The sequence below is a fragment of the Chinchilla lanigera genome, unplaced genomic scaffold, assembly GCF_000276665.1.
Source record: "Chinchilla lanigera isolate Chin_1 unplaced genomic scaffold, ChiLan1.0 scaffold00019, whole genome shotgun sequence".
Classification (NCBI taxonomy): Eukaryota; Metazoa; Chordata; class Mammalia; order Rodentia; family Chinchillidae; genus Chinchilla; species Chinchilla lanigera.
In genome coordinates, this window is record NW_004955420.1 from 22,015,929 (window position 1) to 22,037,827 (window position 21,899).

Below are 21,899 nucleotides of genomic sequence, written 5' to 3' on the forward strand. Positions count from 1 at the left end.
CCTTCCCTTCCCTTCCCTTCCCTTCCCTTCCCTTCCCTTCTCTTCTCTTTTTCTTTTCTTTTCTTTTTTTCTTTTGGGTTTCTTGAGACAGAGTCTCACTGCGTAGCCCAGGCTGGCCTCAAACTTGCACTGATCCTCTTACCTCAGCCTCCCAAGTGCTGGGGTTACAGCATCGCCATGCCTAGATAGAACTTTTTCAGGTTTTGTTTTATTTTTGTGGAGGTTGGGATCAAATCCAGTGCCTTATCTATGCTAGGCAAATATTCTACCACTGAATTATACTTCCCAGCCCTTGTCTGGAAATTTAAAAATTTACTTTATGATGTACAAAATAAAGAGGGTAGGTTTGTATATTTGCATGCACTGAGGGTATATATTTAAGTTGTAAAAATCCATAATTTTATATACATCAACTCCTTATACTAGTGATTGGCATATTGATAATTTAGAAATTATTAATCATAACGGAGAAACCAAAATTAAAACACTAATGCACATGTTAAAGCAACAAAAAGAAAGTTAAATGCTGGATGAAAAAAAAAAAACTCTCACGACTTCTCAGCCTCTTGAGGGGTCCAGCTCTTTTTCCCATAGCCTGTCGTAATGAAGATTGGTATAACTTTTTGCGGTACTGAGGACTGAACCCAGGGCCTTCTACATGCTAGCTAGGCACTGAGCTACAACCCTGTTGTTTTTTTTAAATTTTATTTTGATGACAGAATACCACTAAGTTGCCCAGGTGTGCCTGGAACTTGAAATCCCACTGTCTCAGCCTCCTGAGCAGCTGGAATCATAGGCGTGTGCCACCACGCCCCACGAAATGGGTGTAATCTTTGAAGGGCAAGGAGGAAATATGTTACATATTAAGACCCATAAAAATGTTCATGACTTTTGAGTTAGTATAACCATTGCTGAGAATTTACTCTAAATAAATATCTTTTAAAAGGAAAAATAAGGGGGAGGACGGGGTGAGAGGGCTGAGGGTTAGAACACCTGTCCAGCATGTGCAAGACCCTGGGTCAGACCCCCAGTGCTTCACACACACATGTGCACATACACACACACACACACACACACACACAGACACACCCAGAAAAGAGCCTCATAGAGAGATAAATCTACCATGTTACTCACAATAACATGAAACTAGACACAATAAAAATGTCTCACATGCAAGAATGGATAAAGCACAAAAATGTCAACTGAACTTTTAAAAAGTAGCCTTTCGGCTGGAGATCTAGCTTAGTGAAGAATGGAAAATTTAATTATATTAGGATTTCAAATCATGTTTTCCTTAATACATGATTTTAAAGTCTTTGATAAGTTAAAATTATACTAATGATGGTATTTTTTTAATGGAGAAACCAGCATTCAAAAGTGTATGTCCCTGCCACTGAGCTATATACCCAGATTATATATATTTATGTATATATAATATAGAACCTCAAACTTGTGATCTTGCTGTCTTAGTCCTCTGTGTAGCTAGGATTATAGGCATGAACCACTATACTTGGCTAAAGTGTATGTTTATTTTCATTTTAAAATTTAAAAATTGAATATAACTTTATAGGTACCCTAAGGGGGAAGAGGCGATCCCTAACCTGGTGATGGTTTGTGGGTACTTCCTTCAAGTATCCCATTATATATCTTAATTTACAAAATTAGAGCAAGGGCAACCTAATTTTCTTTGATCTGCCTTTCTACTTAACATCTTCTGATAAGTCAGGTTTTTAAAATGATTTTTAGGAAACTGTCACTGCTGCATGATAGAATCTAAGCAGAGAGATAAATAAGAATACATTTTAGCTAGAAGGAAGAAAAAAAGGGTAATTATAGGCAGCTGTAAGCCAGATCTAGATTTCTCAGTATCTACACAACGCTGAACTTAGGACTTTCCAGGAGGAAAGGTGTTAGTCATGCATCTGATAGCAAAAATTATTAATCACAAATGCTTTGGCCTTCTTATTTCTTCCTTCTTTGTTTTATAGTCCAAATACTGGCAAGCAGTAAGACAAGATTTCCTTTGTTTTGTTCTTCTGATCTTTGGGAAGTCACTTTAGGAATGTTTGTCCCATTTGCCAGGGAACAGAGCATTATCACTAGCAAACTCTGAAGGGCACTAGGAGCACCTGGGGCTGTCACAAACAACGAGAGACTCCACCCCTAAAAGTCTGGGAGAAGGTCCCTAGCATCTGCATTTTTAACAAGCTCCCAAGCTTGTTTATCTTCAGGTTGTCTAAAGAAGACACACTGATAAATATTTTGAAAGTTACTCTGCTATCATAGCTTGGCCTATGACAATGGCATATATGGAGATATTTTCTCAGAGAAAATAGATTGTTGTAATTTTTCTTTATCCTTGGGGGAATAATGTTCCAAGACAGTCCATGTATGATTGAAACCCTAGACAGAACTGAACCAGATGAGTACACTTACGTACTATATGTTTTCCTGTGCATACACACCTCTGGTAAAGTTTAATTTATAAATTAAGCACAGTAAGAGATTAACCACGATTACAAAATAGAACAATTATGACAATATACCGTAACAAAAGTTAGATGAAAGTGGCCTCTCAAAATAACTGACTGTATTTTTGGACTATGGTGGGTCACTGTAATTGTGGATCAGAGAGACCCCGGCCAGCCCAAAACAGAGAGAATTATTTCCTTAGATATCAAAAACTATTGGGGGCTGGGGATTTAGCTCAGCGGCAAAAGCGCCTGCCTGGCAAGCGCAAGGTCGTGAGTTCGGTTCTGGTACTAGAGAAAAACCAAAAAAAAAAAAAAAAAAAAAACTCTTGCAAATGATTTTAAACTATTTGTGCATGTGTGTGTGTCTGATTCATTTGCCTTACAAAGACGCAAAGGTGAGTAGGTAGGTGGAGGTGAGTGCCTAGGCCTGTGACTCAGCTCTTAAGCCAAGTTACTGTGGCCCTCTGCCCCCCCAAGAGAAAAAAATCTAAATTGAGTTATTTTTCAGATTTAAAAATTTTAATAGGATTTCGGGTGTGGCATGTGGCTCAGTGGTAGAGTGCTTGCCTAGCGTGCATAAGGCTCTAAGGTTCAAGCCCCAGTAATCGACCAAATAAATAATTTAAATAAATAGGTGTCCAACTCATTTTCTGATACCTCCAAGGAGAAGGTTTGGGCCTAAAAATATAAAATTTCTTTATACTTTTATTTGATAGATTTTGGTTACTACAAACATTCTAGTTTCTATCTGAGCTAGTAACATCTGTTCCAGAGCATGCAGAGTATTTAACAATGTCTCTCTTGATTTTTTTTTTCTTCCTTGATCTTCATTGAAATCTTAGTAAATATTTTCAGACAGTGAGTCTCTAAATCCGACCTGGGCCGTTTCTCTATTATTAAGGATTTTTTTTTTTTTTTTTCTTTTTGGTATCAGGAATTGAACTCAGGACCTTGCATTTGTGAGGCAGGAACTGTGCCGCTGAGCTAAATCCCCATCTCTGGGGCAGCTTCTCTAAAGCAAACACGGGCAAACATCCATGTTGTGTTTGGGGAAGCAATAGTTTGAGTCCACCTTGGAGCCCAAAAGTTGAAATAAGAAAGAAGTGTGTGTCAAAGCCATGCCTGTTTGACTCCTTGACTGGACGCTAGGGGCCGGGGTCAAGTTAATTGGGCTTCACCTCAGCTACGTGGGTTTGGAGCGCCAAGGGAAACCCTGAGCCGCGGGTCTGAGGTAGACTGACACCTTCATTTTTCACAATCAGCCAATCAGCTGCCTCAAGAGGTACCATGATCCCACCTCCAATTATTGATTCTGAGTATCTGGCAACTTTCCCTTTGCCCGCATTCACATTTCCAGTGCTACCTCAGTGGATGATTTCCTCCCCAATTCCATCTTCTCTTTTCATAAATACTTCTTTAGATATGGACCAGGAGACCCATGCCCCATACTGAGGACTGAAACACAGTATTGCAGTACCACTGAGCCATAGCCTCAGCCTTTTATTTTTTATTTTGAGACAAGGTCTCCCTAAATTGCCCAGGCTGGCCTCAAATTTGTGATCCTCCTGCCTCAGCCTCCTGAATAGCTGGAGCTACAGTGTGCACAACCAAGCAGTTTAGGATTTTTTGTTTTTCTTTTTTGTTGTGCTGTGAATTGAATCCAGGGCCCTGCATACATTAGGCAAAAGCGATACCACTGAGCTACACTCTTTTCTTTCTTTCTTTCTTTCTTTCTTTCTTTCTTTCTTTCTTTCTTTCTTTCTTTCTTTCTCTCTGGTTCTGGGGATGAGATTTATTCTTGTCATAACATGTGGAACCATGTATGTTAACTGAAGGATATTTGATTAGCAGGAAAAACCCAAGTGCTTGACATATATACATGGCAAAACAGTTATCTCATTGCCATTATAATTGCAAGAATAAAGTATGGTTATTTTCAAGTCTTTTAATTAGAACCAGAAGAAACTGTATGTCTTCCTATGTATAATTTTTTAAATATATGAGTTATCTGTGGTGAGTAAGTTTGCCCTAGAGATTTGTTGTTGGTGGTGGTGGTAATGTTTTTGGTGCTGGAAGTTAAACTCAACACTTGTAGTACATGCTAATTATGTGCTCTACCACTGAGCTATACCTCAAACCCTTGGTAGAATTTTTTTTTTTTTTTTTTTTGAGACAGTGTCTCCCTATGTAGTTCGGTTCAGGCTGGTTTTGAACTTGTGGAAATCCTCCTGCCTCAGGCTTCAGAGTGCTGGGATTACAGATAAGTACCACCACATCCAGCCAAGATCATAGAATTTTGTGCTCAAAGGAAATGGTAGAGATTAGCAAAATCTCTAGGCCGTGAAGAGCCAAACTTTCATTTTAGTATGAGAAAAAATTGTGGACCTTTTTTTTTTTTTTTTTTTTTTTAACTAGGTTTTTTGAGAGAACAGGGTCTCACTCCGTAATTCAGGCTAGCCCTGAACTCGTAGTGATCCTCTTGCCTTAGCTTCCCGAATACTAGGCTGACAGGCGTGCACCACCATGTCTGGTGGACCATTTTTCTTAATCTTCATAACAGCCAGAACCAAACCTAAGTCTCAGATTTCTACTCCAGTGCTCTGATCAGAGAGAATCATTGTCAGAATCATGTGAAATGGCCCATGCACCTTTAGGTACCCTTAGGACACTAAGATGACAGAAGGGAAAGGATAGTCATCAAGCACCTGTTATATATAAAATTGCATGTTAAGTGATTTACTTACATTATTTCATTTAATAACTAAGTAGGATAAGTACCACTATTCCTATTTATCATCACCATCATCAAAGTTGCTAAGTTTTTTCTCCCTAGTCCTAGGAATTGAACCCAAGGTTTTGTACATGCTAGGCAAGTGCTCTACCACTGAGGGGTAGATAGCTCCAGCCCTGTTTTGTTTTAAGAAAGAAAAAAATTGGGCTTGGTGGCACATGGCTATAGCCCCAGCACTTGGAGGCTGAGGCAGGAGTGCATGGCCAGCCTGGAGAGGAGGCAGTAAATGACTATCACACAGCTCTAAATAGAATCCGAACTCCTCATCAAAGGGTGTCGCAGACATCACCAATCCGACTGTAATTTTCCATTTGTTAAGAGGCAATGGCACTTCAGAAGAGTCTGAAAGGACAGCTAAAATTTCTCCTCTTTTCAATAAACTCTCGTAGAAGAGGTTAAGCTTTAAAACCAGTTTAACATGTTCTGTGGTTGAGTGGCTGTATTCTGTTAAACCTATCTCTGAACAACATTGACTTTGCAATAAAACAACCCAGAGGTTTGCAGAAGTTACACAAGTAGTTGATCACATGAGAAATACTAGCACTTGGGAGACAGGCAGGAGGATGGAGAGTTTGAAGAAAGAGTGGGCTACATAGAGTTCAAGGCTAACCTAGATTACATAGCAAGATCCAGTCTCAAAAAAAAAAAAAAAAAAAAGGAAACAAGCAAAGAGAAAGAAAGAAAATAAATTACAATTTAAAGAACTCCATGTGGGTGAAACCATTAAACAAATTTGTTCTTCACAAATATCTAGTGCTTATAAGCTCTCCAAATTGCCTGAGAATCTGAGGTCCAACAGAGAACAAATGTCAATGCTAGGTGCTAAGGCCACAATAGTGAACTAAAAAACAAACAAAACAAAACAAAACCAAACCCCCCAAATACCAAAAACCACCTCCACAGTATCTATCCTCTGGTAGTTTAAATTAATTTGTAACATGGTCCAAGATAAGGTAAATGTTTTCTGTAAACATGTTTAGTTCTGTTGGGAAATTTTCATATTGACATGGGGGGGGTGCTGAGAATTGAACTCAGGACCTTGCACTTGTCAGGCAGGTGCTGTGCCGCTGAGCTACATCTCCAGCCCTGTTGGGAAATTTTAAACAAAGAACACTAGACATGGAAAGTAGAACCCATTTTTATTTGCATGTATTTTTCAGGCCTTGACACCTGCAGATATTTTTTATAAAATTTTAGCCTTAGTGTATAATGCGCCATCTATTTATTTATTCATATACTGTTTTCTATTTTTTGTGGTACTGGGGATTGAATCGAGGGCCTTCACACTGAACTGTGATGGAAATTTTTTAAAAATTTAAAAATCAGGGCCAAGGATATAGCTCAGAGGCCTGGGGATACAGCTGAGTGGTGCAAGTGCATGCTTGGCAAGAGCAAGGTCCTGAGTCCCATTCCTGGTACCAAAAAAAATCAAGTAGTAGTCAGACATCGTACTAGGACAAAAATCCTCTTTTCCAGGATGAGGAGCTTCCTGGCCTCCTTGCCTTTTAACCACATAGCTTGTCTGCTAGACTCACTCTGCCTTGACTGACTACACCAGAGGTAACCTGACCCAGCGCCATTTGATGGCACCCAGCTGCAAACCTGTACTTTCTAGCCCCCAAACATACCCTGTTTGCTAACTTGTTTCCAGGATTGTCTGCTCAGCAACAAAAAATAACTGCTGCAACCCAATGAAATTCTCCATGCTTTTAAGCCTTTGTACTTCCTGCTTGCACCACTATATAAACTAAGCCCGAATTCTGCTCTAGGCTGATGTTTTGGGAGTGATCCCCCACCAGCCCGCAGGCGTTACAAAGTTAATTGCCCTCCACCTCATTGCAGAGCATTTTCCATTCAGTTCGGTACTGGTTCTACCACAGAACCCCATCACCAGTCCTTTTATTTTTATTTTTATTTTTTATTTTGAGACATGGTCTCGCCCAGTCAGTAAGTTGCCCAGGCTGACTGGGCAATCTTCCTACTTCAGCCTCCCAGAATGTTAGGATTATAGACATCTGCTAACACACCTGGCTTGTTTATTGATTTAGTTTTGTGTTGCTGGGGACTAAATTTGGGGCATTTGCCATGTTAAACACGCACTCTGCTTCTGGGCTACACCCCCAGTCTCTCATATTCTATTTATTTTATAAATCATATTTTCCTTGTAGAATTTATATAGATCATTGTGAATGGCCAGATGATGTGTTCATGGGTTGCTATTTATTCTGGAAGTATTTATTGATGCCAACTCTCAGCCAGGTGCTGTACTTGGCATTGGGAATTCAGTGGTAAAACAGATAAAAAGCCTAATTATCGGGGCTGGGGATTTAGCTCAGCAGCACAGTGCCTGCCTGGCAAGCGTGAGGTTGTGAATTCGATTCCCGGTATAGGAAAAAAAAAAAAAAGAAAAGAACTAATTATCCTGGCTGGTGAAGTTATTTATTTAAAATAAGAGGAAAAAATGCTTCAGGCATGCAGTTGGAAAAAAAAGCAAGTAAAATATAAGGTGAAATTTCTGTAGAGTAAAATTCAATATAAGAAGGAAGTAGACCAAAAAAAAGAAGGAAGTAGAATAATATTTATAATTCCTGAGGGAAAGGATATTGTTCAAAGTCAGGGACAAGAAGAAAAAAAGGGAGAGCATAGCAGGGAAAAAATGGAAGCAAAGTTTTTGTAAATAAGGAGAGGAAGAGGGGTTGAGGAGCGGGGTGGGGAATGGGGGTGGGGAAACGCCACAGCAAGAGTTAGCATGAACAGGTACAAATTCCCTGTGATGAATGTGATCAGTGTGCATGTCTAAAATGTAGCAATAAGAACAAATCCAGGGCATCATTTAGGCTGAGAAATTCATTTCAGGTTAGGAATGAACTTGGACTTAACCACAGCCCTCCTTGAAAGACAGCAAGAGCCAGTAACCTGTGGGGAAGCCTAGAGAAAGGGCTCATTGTGAGCAATGAGGAACTCCTGGCTTTATAGAACCAAGACTCCATCACTGGGGAAATACGATTCCAGAAATGGAAGATGGGCTCTTTCTGTGCTGCCCAGGCTGGACTTGAACCTCTGGGCTCAGGCGATCCTCCCGTCTCAGCCTCTCTGTACCTGTCACTGTGCTCAGCCACATAAGATGGTTTTCATCTACCCGTTCTTTTGTAGCAGTTATGTTCTAAAAAAGTGGCCTCAGCCACAGAGTTCAGGACACTGAGTTCAGGAATTCGAAGAACTGATGCTGGAGAAGATTAGGTTTCTCTTTGCTCATAACACTTCTGTTGACTGACCAATATGTACAAAGCCTTCTGTGTGTTCTGGTTTAGACACCTGGAGTGATTAACCCTGGACTATGACCAGTGGCTGAGGAACTCATGCCTGAGCAGAGCTTATCTATGTGTTTCTTCAGGAAGCCACGTCACAACCTTCTTATTGTTGGAAACACAGCACTTCAACACTTTGCATGAAGTGCCATTCTATTTTATTTTACTTCTTTTGTTTTTTTGGAGACAGGGTCTCACTGTGTAGTGCAGGTTGGTGCTGAACTCACTTAGGTAGCCCAGACTGGCCTCAAACTCATGGTGATCTTCCTGCCTCAGCCTCCTGAGTGCTGGGATAACAGGTGTGCACCACCACACCTGGCTTGTAAAGTGCCATTTAAAAAATTTATTTATTTATTGTCTTTTTGAGACAGGGTCTCGCTATGTGGTTCAGGCTGGCCTTGAGCTCACTTTGTAGCCCAGGCCTGTCTTGAACTCACAACAGTCTTCCTGCCTCAGCCTTCCGAGTGCTGGGATTACAGGTATGAACCCAACTAACATAGATTTTTGTTGAATGAACGATGTATGTTCTCTAGGAATGAGCGAGAATACACATCAAGCTCTTATAACATTTCAGACTGAGAGAAGGAAAGAAAATCTACTATTTTTCACTCAGTGCTTACCATGCACTTCTCTAGGGCACAGAGCTATTGCTAAGAGGTTTAAAAAATATATGATCATGCCAGGTGCGATGGCACACATCTGTCAGCTCAGCACTCTGGGAGGCTGGGGCAGAAGGACCCAACTGAGTGTCTTAATGAGAACTTGTTGAAAAAAAAAAAAAATCCAAAGGGCTGGGGATACAGCTCAGTGTGGGGGCTCTGCGTCCAACCCCGAGTGCCATCATTTTTTCAGATGACAACTGAAAATCCATGTGCTTTGCCCTTCTTTGCCTTATAGTAACTGTCAATTTTAAGGGCTCTGCTGAAGGTTCTGCAAATCCAAGAAGTTGGCTGGACCACGCATAGATACCGAAGTTGGCAGTTGTGCTAAAAAATAGCTCGGGCCCCAAACTTCGCAACTTTTTCCTCACCTTCCAAGGACTCATATTGATGCCTTACAGCAGGCACACTGGCCTGACGTTGCTCACTGGCCTCACAATGAACATCCAACAGTCCTCTTCCCGGGAAGGGCACCTCCTGCTTCCCCAGGATGATCTCCATTCAGACTTAATCTGCACTGCATTTCTCTCTTGGCAGAGAGGAGACAGGGAAAGATGACAGGGTTTCCCTGGTCCACCTGGTTAGTCAGTCACGCACACAGGAACGGGGCCTGGCTTACTGATGGCTCAGGCCAGAGGAGCAGCCCTAACTCGCGATGACTCCAGCCCATGAGGTGACGAATGAAACAGTTATTTGTCAGCAAGCAGCCAGCCGAGTTTCAGTCCGTATTCCCCAGGAGCACGCGGCCTACCGGAAGAGGAAGTCAGAGAGGCCGTCAGAGGTTGCGGTGGGGGGGGGGGAAGCGTTTACTTACACTGCTTGAGGATGTAGAGCAAAATGAAAAGTGGGTGAATTGGGGGCTGGAAATCAAGCACCTCTTTTCCAGGATGAGGAGTTTCCTGGCCTCCTTGACTTTTAACCATCTGCTCTGGCTTCTGTGCTCATCATTTTTGGACTTCACTCACTCCTGATATCAAGGCCTTTACACATTTCCAATAAACCCACAAAAGGACCCAAGTTGTTAAAGACAGAGAGAGACGTGGGGATGAAGGTTGCTGCAGGACTCATAGTCAAGGAGGACAATTTCTGGGCATGGCAGTGCAGAGGCTTTGAGAATGAGGCATGGGGCCTTACCTGTCATTCTTCCCAGCCGCCCAGCATACATTTCTCCAACAAATCCAGATATGTGGGCAGAGGAAGTCGGGATAGATGTCTCCCAGGGCACGCTTGTCTCCTGGGGGCCTGACACAAGGCAGTGCCATCCCCAGGGCCTCACGCCCTGGTGCAGGTGTCCTACAGGAGCCTCTCCAGCGCGGAGCTGGGCCTGATGTATGTGACAAGCTCACTTCCTTCCCAGCTGCTCCGGCTCAGTGAAGCAAGGTAGGGGAGAAGAGAGAGAAGAAAAGAAAGAGAGAGGGAAGGGGAGAAAGAAGGAGGGAGGGAGGGTAAAGATTAAAGCTCTGATGAGTTTCCAGACATAGTACATAATGATTGGCACACTGGAGTATTTGCAAGTAGAAGAATTATTCGATACCACGCTCTGGGCCACCTCCCACAGTGTGCATGGCTGGGAGAATAGCCAAGTCTTTGTTAGGTGACTTTCAGGTTGGAGCTTGAACCCGGGTAGCACTTGGAAGGATAATGGTAAGAGCGGAGACCGCTGCTTAGGAGCATTGAATCATGGGTGACTTTGCGACTTCGTACACGCAGAGCCAGGCCTTCCCGGGTGATAAGGCTCAGATAATCTCCAAGAGGAGCAGAAGGCAGCACTGTCTTGCTGGCTGCCAGCTAAGCAAAGAACCGCTGTGAGGCTGTCTCACTTTGTTTCCAGATGGAGATGAAAGCTGCGCTACATTCACCAGGCTGAGCTTCCACAGCGCAGTGGTTGGGACCGGACTGGATGTGAGGCTGATGCTTCACACAAAGAGACACCCGGCCTGCGCCCAAATCATCAACTCCACGGCCTTTGGGGACTTCAATGTAACCAAGAGAACCACCTTCGTCATCCACGGGTTCAGGCCAACGGGCTCCGCTCCAGTTTGGATGGGGGACTTGGTAGAGGGTTTGCTGTCTGTGGAGGACATGAACGTGGTGGTGGTTGATTGGAACCGAGGAGCTACGACTGTGATTTACCCCCACGCCTCTGGTAAGACCAGAAAAGTTGCCATGGTCTTGAAGGAATTTATCGACCAGATGTTGGTAAGTGAGACTTCTCTTAGGGGGTTCAGGGCCATATTGAAACTGGCTGATGATCCGGAGGCCCGAAGCCTAGAGATATCTTCAGAGTCTAGACGGGACTATTTTGTAATATTTTGCAAATCTGAATAAGCCCCAGGGAAGGGGAGGGACTGCACGCGAGCCTCTTATGTGTGGTTGGGCGGGTTGTGTGCTGCACAGGACACCGATTTAAAGGAATTGCATTGTTACTGGAGATGTTACTGATTTACATATTTGTTAGGATAATATTCCCACAGATGATGATGTAGTGTCTTGAAAAAGCTGCTTCTTTTTCTAACTTGTAGAAAGGTGTCTTATGGGTAGAAGAGGTTCTGTCTGGGTTTCCTGCTTTATGTTCCCCGAGCTGCTTGGATGTCTGTAGTCATTCCTTCTGCTATAGCAGGGCCAAAAGCTTAACAACCAGATTGCCCAAAGCCAAAACCGAGACACACGGTCCCATGAGATGATTTATGCTTTTAGAAGACTTACACAGGTGAGACCTTAAATTTTGTTCGGTGACACGTCTCATGATTTACCCCTTTTAACAATAACAGAAAGAGTGGCATGAGATCAGGACAATTCCAGAGTGTCAGGGCCTGGTGACCACCATGGCCAGGGTGACTTGAGTGTCACACGAGCTCCTCCTCTACGCCACAGCCCTGGGAAAGAGCCTATTCGAGCGGCTGGGGACAAGCTGTTGCGGCATAGTCCACTTTTCCAACTTTCTCCCTTCTTTCCTTCCCTCTCTGTGGTGACTTCACTGACTCGGCCAGGGCGAAGTTAAAGGAGTTCATCAAAATGTGATTTTAGCCAGACGCAGTGGCACAGGCCTGTAATCCTACCAACTTGGGAGGCTGAGGCAGGAGGACAGCAACTTGGAGTCCAGCCTGGGCAATCTAGCAAGGCCCTGTCTCATAGTAAGATTTTAAAAAGGACAGGATGGGAAGGTATCTTGGTGGTAGAGTGCTTGCCTAGCGTGTGTGCTGCCCTATGCTCCACTCCCAGCACCCAAAATATAAAAACGTTTAAAAAAATCGTCATCCCTCTGTCTAGTTGTGAATGTTGTTAAAGATATGTCAGCTTGGTTTCTAGCAGAGGCATGAATAGAGACACAACAGCTGAAAAGTTAAAACGCAAATTTGGGGCTGAATAGGGTGATTTGAGTCCTGCTCTGGCCTCTCCCCAACTGCCTCACCTAGGACAGATGACTTCAACTGTGGGTCTCAATTTTCTCTTCGTCCATATAATTAAAGAATGATATTTGTATTTCAGGGGTATTGTGATATTTAAATGAGACAGTGAATGTGAGGCACTTGGTAATACTTCTCCAAAGTCAGCAGCTAGGAAATTTCTCCAAATGTAGTCAGCTCCTTGGCCCCTCACCATATATAATGATAGACTTCCTAAAATTTCAGGCAAAAGGAGCATCTCTTGGCAACATTTATATGATTGGAGTGAGTCTAGGAGCCCACGTATCTGGATTTGTTGGAGAAATGTACGCTGGGCAGCTGGGACGAATTACAGGTAAGGCGCTGTGAGGGGAGGGGTTCCGTGGCAGGGTGATCGTGAGGGTCCTGGGCCGGGAACCCTTGTCCTTGGGCTCAAGGCCAGCTCTTCCAGGGCAGACTGCGATACAACTGACCTCAGACTATTATTTAGTAAAAGATAGAATAGTAAGACATTTTGCAAACTGTGTATGTTCTAGGAAAGGTGGTAGTGACCTTATTATTTCTTCTCAGGGTAGAAGAAACAGCAATGTTCCATGGGAATTTGACCTGTGACCCCCTCCCCAGCCTTCTCTCTTTTTTTTTTGGTTTGTTTTCTTTCTTTTTTTTTTTTTTTTTTTTGGTACCAGAAACAGCAATGTTCCATGGGAATTTGACCTGTGACCCCCTCCCCAGCCTTCTCTCTTTTGTTTTTGGTTTGTTTTCTTTCTTTTTTTTTTTTTTTTTTCTGGTACCGGGAATCGAACTCACGACCTTGCAGTTGCCAGGCAGGCTCTGTGCCGCTGAGCTAAATCCCCAGCACCCCCAGCCTTCTCCCTTGTATTGAATCTAGGGTGGCCTGAGCAACAGGCCAAGCACCCTGCAGTCCCCAGGCACGGCTGGAGTCTCCCAGCTGGAAAATGAGATGGGAATGTGGATGGCTGGGCTCACTCTGTAAATATCAGCTTGCCAGCCCACGCGGAAGGAAAACACTCAGCAATGCAGCGGTCAGACCCCAAACAAAGACTCCCTTGCTGGGATCTCTTACCTGGGGCTCAGTAACTTTCCACAGCTACTCAAAAGGCCGGGCAGCTTTCTCTTTCAGAGGCCTAGGGCTCTCGCATTCGCCTTTCCCAGAATGCACCTGCACACTTAGGGAGTGTTTGCAAGGGAGAAGTGGATGGAGGGAGGGAAAGCTCAATGACTCCCATCAACTAGATTTGGGATGTCTTGGCAAGTCTCTCTGGGCCCTGGGGGAGTCACGTCTGTCTCAGGACTCTCGTGTCTGTCTGTCTGTCTGTCTGTCTCTCCCCCAGAAACCCCCCACATTGGCTGGCAGTTCTTCTAGCCCTGGTACTTGAGGTCCTATTGCTTGTCCTGGATCTTTTTCTCACTCTCACTCAGAGGCCAAGCCTGCCTCCTATTAATTTACCTGGTATCCTAGTCATTTTCTGTTTCAAAAACTATGCTTTAGAAAGCATTGTGATGGCCGGAGATATAGCTCAGAGGCATGAGCGCCTGCCTAGCAAGCTCAAGATCCTGAGTTTGATTCCTGGTACAAAAAAAAAAAAAAAAAATTAATTAACTTATTTATTAGGGGCTGGGGATTTAGCTCAGAGGCACAGTGCCTGCCTGGCAAGTGCAAAGTCATGAGTTCGATTCCTGGTACCGGAAAAAACAAAAACAAACAAACAAACAAACAAAAGAAAGCACTGTGTCTTTGCTTTTTAAACATTTCCCTCATGGAGAAAGGCCAGATGGCTCGGTTTTGCCTGTATCCTTGACTGTTGGGAATTCCTCTTCTGGTGGGAGAGATATTCCCAGTGGTGTGAGTATGTATGTGATTCTGGCCTCTGGCCCTGGGGGTTTCCCAAGCCAGCCTGCCTTCCACTCTGGGCTCACGGATCCTACTCTGTGGCCCGGACTCAGCCAGTGGACCCAGCTCAACTTTTCCCTGCACTGACTTCTCCATGTTCTCCCAAATCCTCACTATCTCTGAGCGCCGTGGTCAATCTTCACTGTCCCCAAGAGCATCTCCAGAAGCAGCGCAATTTCCTTCCTCCATGCCCTGCCTCTGCTTTGCAAGGTGGCCACTGCAGACTAGGGTGGCCTGTAAGTGTGAGATAGAGCTGGCTTTCTGAGACTAAGAACGACAGCAGCAAGTCAGAATGTAAAAATTCGGACATTTCTTTATTGATTACCTTATGTAATAATAGCTTGGATATTCTGTACTGGGTTATATGAAATGTATTCTTGCCAGGTGTGGTGGTACCTGCCTGCAATCCCAACACTCTGAGAGGCTAAAGCAGGATTGCAAGGTTGAGCCCAGCTTGGGTGATTTAGCAGCTTTGCGAAAACTCTTTCAAAATAAAAAAATTTAAAAATGGGCTGGGGATGTAGCTCAGTGCAAAGGCCTTGCATTCAATCCCCAGAACCACAAAAAAAAAGTATGGTTAAATTAACTTTCCATCTTTTAGGTGGCTACTAGAAAATTTTCCATGGTAAATATGGCTCACATTAAAATTTCTATAGGCTACTGGTGCCTTAGAGAGTACCTGGTGACCTTAGAGATAGGAGTAAGAGGCCCCTGAAGTTGCACGAAAAATGTTGGATTTTGGGGGAGGTGTCCAGATCTTTCATCAAATCTCAAACCAGTTAATACCATGCTAAAAGCCAAGGATCACTACCTAGACACTGATGATCTCAGAGATCCTTGATTCTGTGATCTTAGAGCAGTTAAGGGTGAACTCCTCGTTTCCATTCATTTTCTCTGCTGTAATAATGTCACAATGCTCTGGGTTTAGATTCAGGAGTGCTTTGATGAATCTTCTCAAATAGCTATTAATTCTACCTCCACTTTACAGTATAAGGAAACTAAGGTTTAGAGAAGTAAAGCAACCTGCTTACTGCCACACGGCTGTTTAGTGGTGAGTTTGGGCCTCCCGGTCCGCCTGCTCACACAGACTATGCAGGTTTGGGGGCACTTTTTCTAGCATTTTTGGCTAGTCATTTACTACGGCTTACCACGGTGGATGTCACAAGTCCAGGGTCACCTGTGTGGTCCTCGTACGTGCCTTGCTCTGCGCTGGGTGTTGTATCTTCCATGCATCCTAAGGTTGCTGTCCACTGTGCCTTTCAAGGGTCGGTTTCTTAGACAGGAAGTGGTGCTGTCTGACGTGGGAGGGAGCGGCTCTGGGCCAAAATCCTTCCAAGGCTGTGGAGCGTCTCCTGTTGGGTCAGAAGAGCATGGACTTGGGCTCCTGGGCTCCGGCTCATCTCCTCCCGGAGATGGGAGTGTTTCAAGTGGGAGTGGATGGAAGAGGAAGAAAGTGGGAGGAGGGGAGAAAGGAGATAAAGAAGGAGGCAGATAGATAAATCAGTCTCCAGGAAGCAGAAGAACACTGGGAGAGGACAAATGGAAATACCGAAGTAGAACCAGAAAAGCTGAGGGGGAGACGCTACCTTTCAGATTTTATATGTAATGCTGGTGGACGGGAGACAGCGTCTAATGTGACAGTCATAGGGACCACAAGTGTAGCTTGGTGGTAGCGCACATGATTAGTGTGTGTGAGGTCCTGGATTTGATCCCCAGCACCAAAACCAATAATAAAATAAAATAAGAAAACGGCATTCATAGATGAAAGCTTCGAGGGAGACATTCCTAGAAATCTTTTTCATTCCACATAGAGCTCTAGTAAATTGGGCCTTTCAATCCTCTGACTTTTGTTTTTAAGTTTTATTTTGTGATTGCAATATCATACGAGCTGCCCTCCTATTTTTCTAGCTGCTTCCTAGTGAAAGCAAGTAATGTTTAGTTAACACTAAGGGCAGGACATCAGTTCAGGTCTTACGGGTGAGATACTTCTGTGTTATCTGCAAGGACCGACACCCTTTATCCTGCCTGGCCTGACTAGTGAGTTTTGTCCTTCCCTGCTGAGCTTGCTAAAGTCAGCACAGGAAAACCAAAGCTGAACAGATAGAGGAGGCTGCCCTGTGAAGCTCGTTTCTGCTCTACATGTTGATCTCCCTGGACCTCAGTTGATTCATCTGTACAATGGGAATCATAGCTGCTACCCTTCTCCCCTATGAGTTTGTAAGGTGGATCAGCTGAAATAAGATATGAATAAAAGTGGAAACTGTGCAAGAGTTTTATTAATAGCGAGAAGGACAGTCTGAGTGGGGAACAGAATCATTGAAAATGGGATAACAAGTATGTAGGATCGTTGTTTTCTCTTTTCTATGCTCTGTGGGGCATGCTTCTTAAGGAACTAGTTTATTTTGTCCTCTGACCCACACATGTGTGTGCATTGCCTGCTGAGCTCTGCTGCACGCTGCCCATGTGGGCTGCTGAGCTCTGCGGGGCTGCGTTGCTCAGGGGCACCTCCGGGTAGCGTCTCCACTGTGGGAAAGTGCCACCGGCTGTGGAGAGGAGCCATGATGAAGCAGGATGGGAATGTGGCGCTCGCCCACCTGAGGGGGCCCGTGGCCTGTGGGCCTCCTCACCCGCAGGGATCAAAGGCCTGCTGGGGTGACTCATGGCATGGGACTGCCAAACCACTCTGCTTTCTTTCCAGGTCTTGACCCTGCGGGCCCTTTATTCAACGAGAAACCTCCTGAGGACAGATTAGATCCCAGTGACGCGCAGTTCGTGGACGTCATCCACTCTGACACTGACGGTAACATTCCTGTCGTTGTGGGTCAGAGGCCTCCGGACTCCCAGCATCTCCCCCAGGGGAATCGTCAGGCAGGGACAGAGCAGATTCCTCAAGACGCCCTCTATCCCACGGTGTAAGGCGCCAAATCCATAGAAACCCTGAAGGGAAGCTGGTGCCATGCCGGCCCCCAGCATGGTGAGCTGGGTGGGCATGATTTTCCCACTGTGCCTTCTTAGTTTTAAAATCATCATCTTGCCAGAACAGAGAAGGCTGGTTTGTATACCTGTGTGGATAGATTTCCGTACGTGCAACTGGATTTGTTGGGTGATTTTCTGGTTCTCATTATTTCCTTTAGCAGAGAGATAAATTGAAGTGTCACTTCTGTTCCCAGGAGCAACTCTGGCCTCCCTTAGCTCCTGGCTATGCCTTTTGTGACGCTGATTTCACATCTGGGACTGTGTCCATGCCGTGTGGGTGGGAGTGATGGTCAAGGATAGGTGTCTGCCACAGCCAGAGGCTGGGAGAGGAGCTGGAGTGGGAACTTGCTGAGGCCAGAGAGGGCAAAGCAGAGTGATCAATTAATTTGTACATCCTTTCTATGCTTTTTGTGCTGTGACCACCCAAAATACCCTTGAGCCAGGACTGGGGTGTAGCTCAGTGGTGGAAAGCTTGCTTAGCATGCATGCAGGAGGCCCTGAGTTTAACTGTAGCAAAACAAAACAAAACAAAACAAAACACTCCTAACGCTATCACAGGTGCTCTGATGTATTCAGCAATTATTTGCCTTAAAAGAAATACAACTTTGTTTAACAGCTGTCTTTCCACTATGAAGTTTGCAAAGTATCACCTTATTTACTTTTGAATGCTCAGCGGAATCAAGCAATTTACACTTTATTCTTGGAAAGTGAAGTCTTGGGAGGGGGTTATTTTTTGAGACAGGGCTTTACTACGCAGTTCAGGCCAGTCTTGAACTCACTTTGTAGCCCAGGCTGGCCTCGAACTCACAGTGCTCCTCCTGCCGTGGCCCCCTGAATGCTGGGATCACAGACATGTGGCTGCCACACTGGGCATTAGAAAGTGAAGGCTGAAGGAAAGCGTATAAGCTTTGCAGTCAAGCTGATGTGGACTCAGGTCTCAGATTCTGTCCTTTGGTGCTATCATGTTAGTTTCTCAAGTCCCTGAGCCTACATATTTTCATCTGAATTTACCAGTGGCTACTTTGCAGACATTGTGAAAATCAGAAGGAAGTGAGACACTTAGTAACACACCCACAAACACATGTAGGATCTCAATATAGTAACTATCATTATTACCACAATGCAACGTATATATACATATTTTACATATACGTGTATACATATATTTTGGGAATACTTTAATCAAGAATTTTGCTGATTATTTTGGGGTTACATGGTTAAAGAAGATAAGCGGTTATTAGATCTGGCTGTAGTTTCTTCCTCTTGAGATGGATTCTCACTGTGCTGCCCAGGCTTGTCTCAAACTCCCAGGCTCAAGTAATTCCTCCAGCTCAGGCCACCGTGCCTGGATACTGAATATCTGTGGGTGGATATGTTTGTTTTTTGCAGTGTTAGGATGGAACCCAGGACTTCAAGCGCTATGCAAGTACTCTAACACTGAGCTACACCCTCAGCCCACCAAAATGATGTCTAATTCTCTCATTCCCTCCTCATGTACTACCTGGACTGTTCTTTTGGTGGAGCTGGGATCAAATCCTGGGTCTCAAGCCTGCTGAACAAGCACTTAACCCCTCAGCCATAACTCTGATCCTATAATTTTTTATGGCTTCATATTTTAAAAGTGTTTCTGATCTTTTTTTATTATTATCTTGGACTCCAAAATGCTTAAATATTTCATCCACTAAGTAAAAATTAATTTTTTCCTGTTATTCATTAATGATTTATGCAAATGCAAATGGAGGTTCAAGGAGCACCCCACAATTAAAGAGTTCCAGCAAAATGTAAAGAAGAAATGTATCTTTTTTTTTTTTTTTTTTTTTGATACTGGGAATTGAACTTAGGACCTTGCGCTTGCCAAGCGAGGCACTGTGCCACTGAGCTGTATCCCCGGCCCGGCAATGTATCGTTTTTGAGTAGCCTGTGGTGAATGAATGATCCAACTCCCTTACACCTCTAAAAAGAGTAGAATTAAATTTTATCACTATTTTCCCAGTCTCCTAGCAATGCAACAGCTTTCCATCCCTATATCACATACCTGATGTAATCCACTTATAAAGAGGTTTATGTTGGCTCACAGTTTGGGGGGACCCAGTCCATGGCTGGGTGGAGCCCGTGCTTTTAGGCCTGGGCTAAAGGAGCACATCATAGTGGGAAGGCATAGAGGAGCAAAACCGCTCACCTCAGGGTCAGGACTTGAAGAAGAAAAGGAAGGATGGGCTGTCTCTCAGTGACCTAGGACTTCCTCCCAGTGGTTCCACCACTCCCAATATCACCACTCTGGAGACCAGGCTTTTAATGCTGGGCCTCTGGGTGACATTCAGGATCCAAAGTATAGCAGATGGTGGTAGAATTCATAGCCTGCTTTCTAACTAACGAGCCGGGTGCCTTAGGGCAAAACATTTAAATGCGTATAAAAATAATGATAACAACAACAACAACAATAGCAGTAATAATACAGCTCCTGTCCCTGTCCCGCAGACAGATGAGCTATAGGGTATGAAAAGTTTAAAGCCATGTGAAAGCTTAGTGTGCTTTCTTTTAGCGCTGGGATATAAGGAGCCACTGGGAAACATAGACTTCTACCCAAATGGAGGATTAGATCAACCTGGTTGTCCCAAAACAATATTTGGAGGTAAGCCCAGAACTGTAGTTCATTTAAATTTTTAAATGAATAATGGTTCCCCCACACAAGGATTTGTATTTTGTAAAATAGTGATTTGAAAATGGTGCTTTAAAAAATTATTCTACATAAAATAGTTTTTTTTTGGGACAGAAAATGAAGGTGGAGGTGGTATAAATAAATCTAAGAAGATGGAGGTGGTATAAATAAATCTAAATTAAAAATTATAACTCAAAATATTACTGTAAAAAATTATAGATATATGCTTAAAAGCTATTCTGCATTATTTCTTATTTCTCTCTCTCTCTCTTGGAAATACATGTCTTTGACCTAGAAATTCTATATCTGGAAATGTCATGTAGAAATAATTGGGAAACATAAACAAGAAATTAGAGTGCAAAGGTGTCCACCACATCATTATTTATAATAGTGTTTTAGAGTTAATGTAAATGTCCAACATAGGGAAATTATTACATGAATTGTGGTTCACCCGCACAAAGAATATAATTGCTAAAAAAAAAAATTTTCAGAAATTTATGAAAATTCTTATGGTGTTAAGTGACAAAACGTAAAAGCATCCAACATGATCTCAATGGCAGCCTCCCAAGTAGCTGGGATTGCAAGCACGCACCCGTGTGCCTGGCTCCGCTGGTCTTGAATGAAAGTATATTTGCCTTATTTAATTCCTGCCATAACCTAATCTAGTTTAATCTCTTCTCCCGGCACTTGCTGGTGTGGATCTTTATCTCTGTGTTATGAGAATTAAAAGTGCACAAACATACCTACGTTTTGAGTGCAGTGCCCGGCATGCAGGAAACATGAATTGTGTGTGTGTGTGTGTGTGTGTGTGTGTGTGTGTGTGCGTGTATAAAATGTGTGATGCGTTTCTATTAACTGCTTCAACTGCTCTACTCTGGCTTCATTCCCTTGACAACCAAGGAATGCAGTATTTCAAATGTGACCACCAGAGGTCCGTGTACCTGTTCCTGGCTTCCCTGAGAGAAGACTGTGCGGTCATCGCGTATCCCTGTAACTCCTACCGGGATTACAGGAACGGCAAATGCATCAACTGTGGAACAGCGCAAACGGAGCCCTGTCCCCTTGTGGGTACGTCTGACAAGCAGTGTCCCTTTCTGATGAATTAGAGCTCATTTCTGGTACAAGTCCCAGAACCAGTTCAGTATCTAGATATGCGCCTCCCAATGTATCTATCTAGTCAGTTTTCTGTAGCCAATTTGTCCTTTGAATTAGTCTGGTCTCTTCAATGGTGTTACAAAAGCAATCTGCCCGCGGTTCTACCCAGAACGTAGTGTAGCCTCCCCTAACGTGCTATTCTATCTTGCAAAAGGGGATTCCCACAGAACATTCCCAAGCCACCCCAGGGTTCAACCACTTTACACAGCCTGGTCCTCTGCACACACAGTCTCTGCTGGGAGAGGTTCACACAGCCGGGGACTCTTCTGTCACGTGACCCTTGCAGCGCGCTCCCTGCCAGCAAGCGGTTCTGTGAATGCCGCCATCGCGCACGCTGGCGCTCCCGTGCACGTAGGGCTGGGGTCAGGGAAGAGTACTGCGGCCGTGCTTGCATATTTGCTAGGGGTTAGTGGGGGTGTTCCAGGCAGTCAGGACTTGGAAACCGGGGGGCCCTGAGAATTTTCTCATTTTTCCCGGAAGGAAAAAATGCAAGACAAAAAGTACGTTGCTTTGCAGTAATGATGCTATTTTAGAGATAAATCTAAATCTGTTTTAATGTAGAAAACAATTGTATTCCCG

General features: G+C 43.9%; 1 protein-coding gene across 1 annotated transcript in view; it reads left to right on the forward strand.

Moving 5' to 3' along the window:
* Liph (lipase, member H) overlaps positions 1–21,899 on the forward strand; it is a 34,255-nt gene that overhangs the window by 675 nt on the left and 11,681 nt on the right. Inside the window, exons 2-6 of the mRNA XM_005383294.2 lie at positions 11,064–11,431; positions 12,865–12,973; positions 17,229–17,330; positions 20,049–20,138; positions 21,066–21,233. Coding sequence (XP_005383351.1) covers positions 11,064–11,431; positions 12,865–12,973; positions 17,229–17,330; positions 20,049–20,138; positions 21,066–21,233 — 837 coding nt within the window. The remainder of the gene's footprint in view (positions 1–11,063; positions 11,432–12,864; positions 12,974–17,228; positions 17,331–20,048; positions 20,139–21,065; positions 21,234–21,899) is intronic.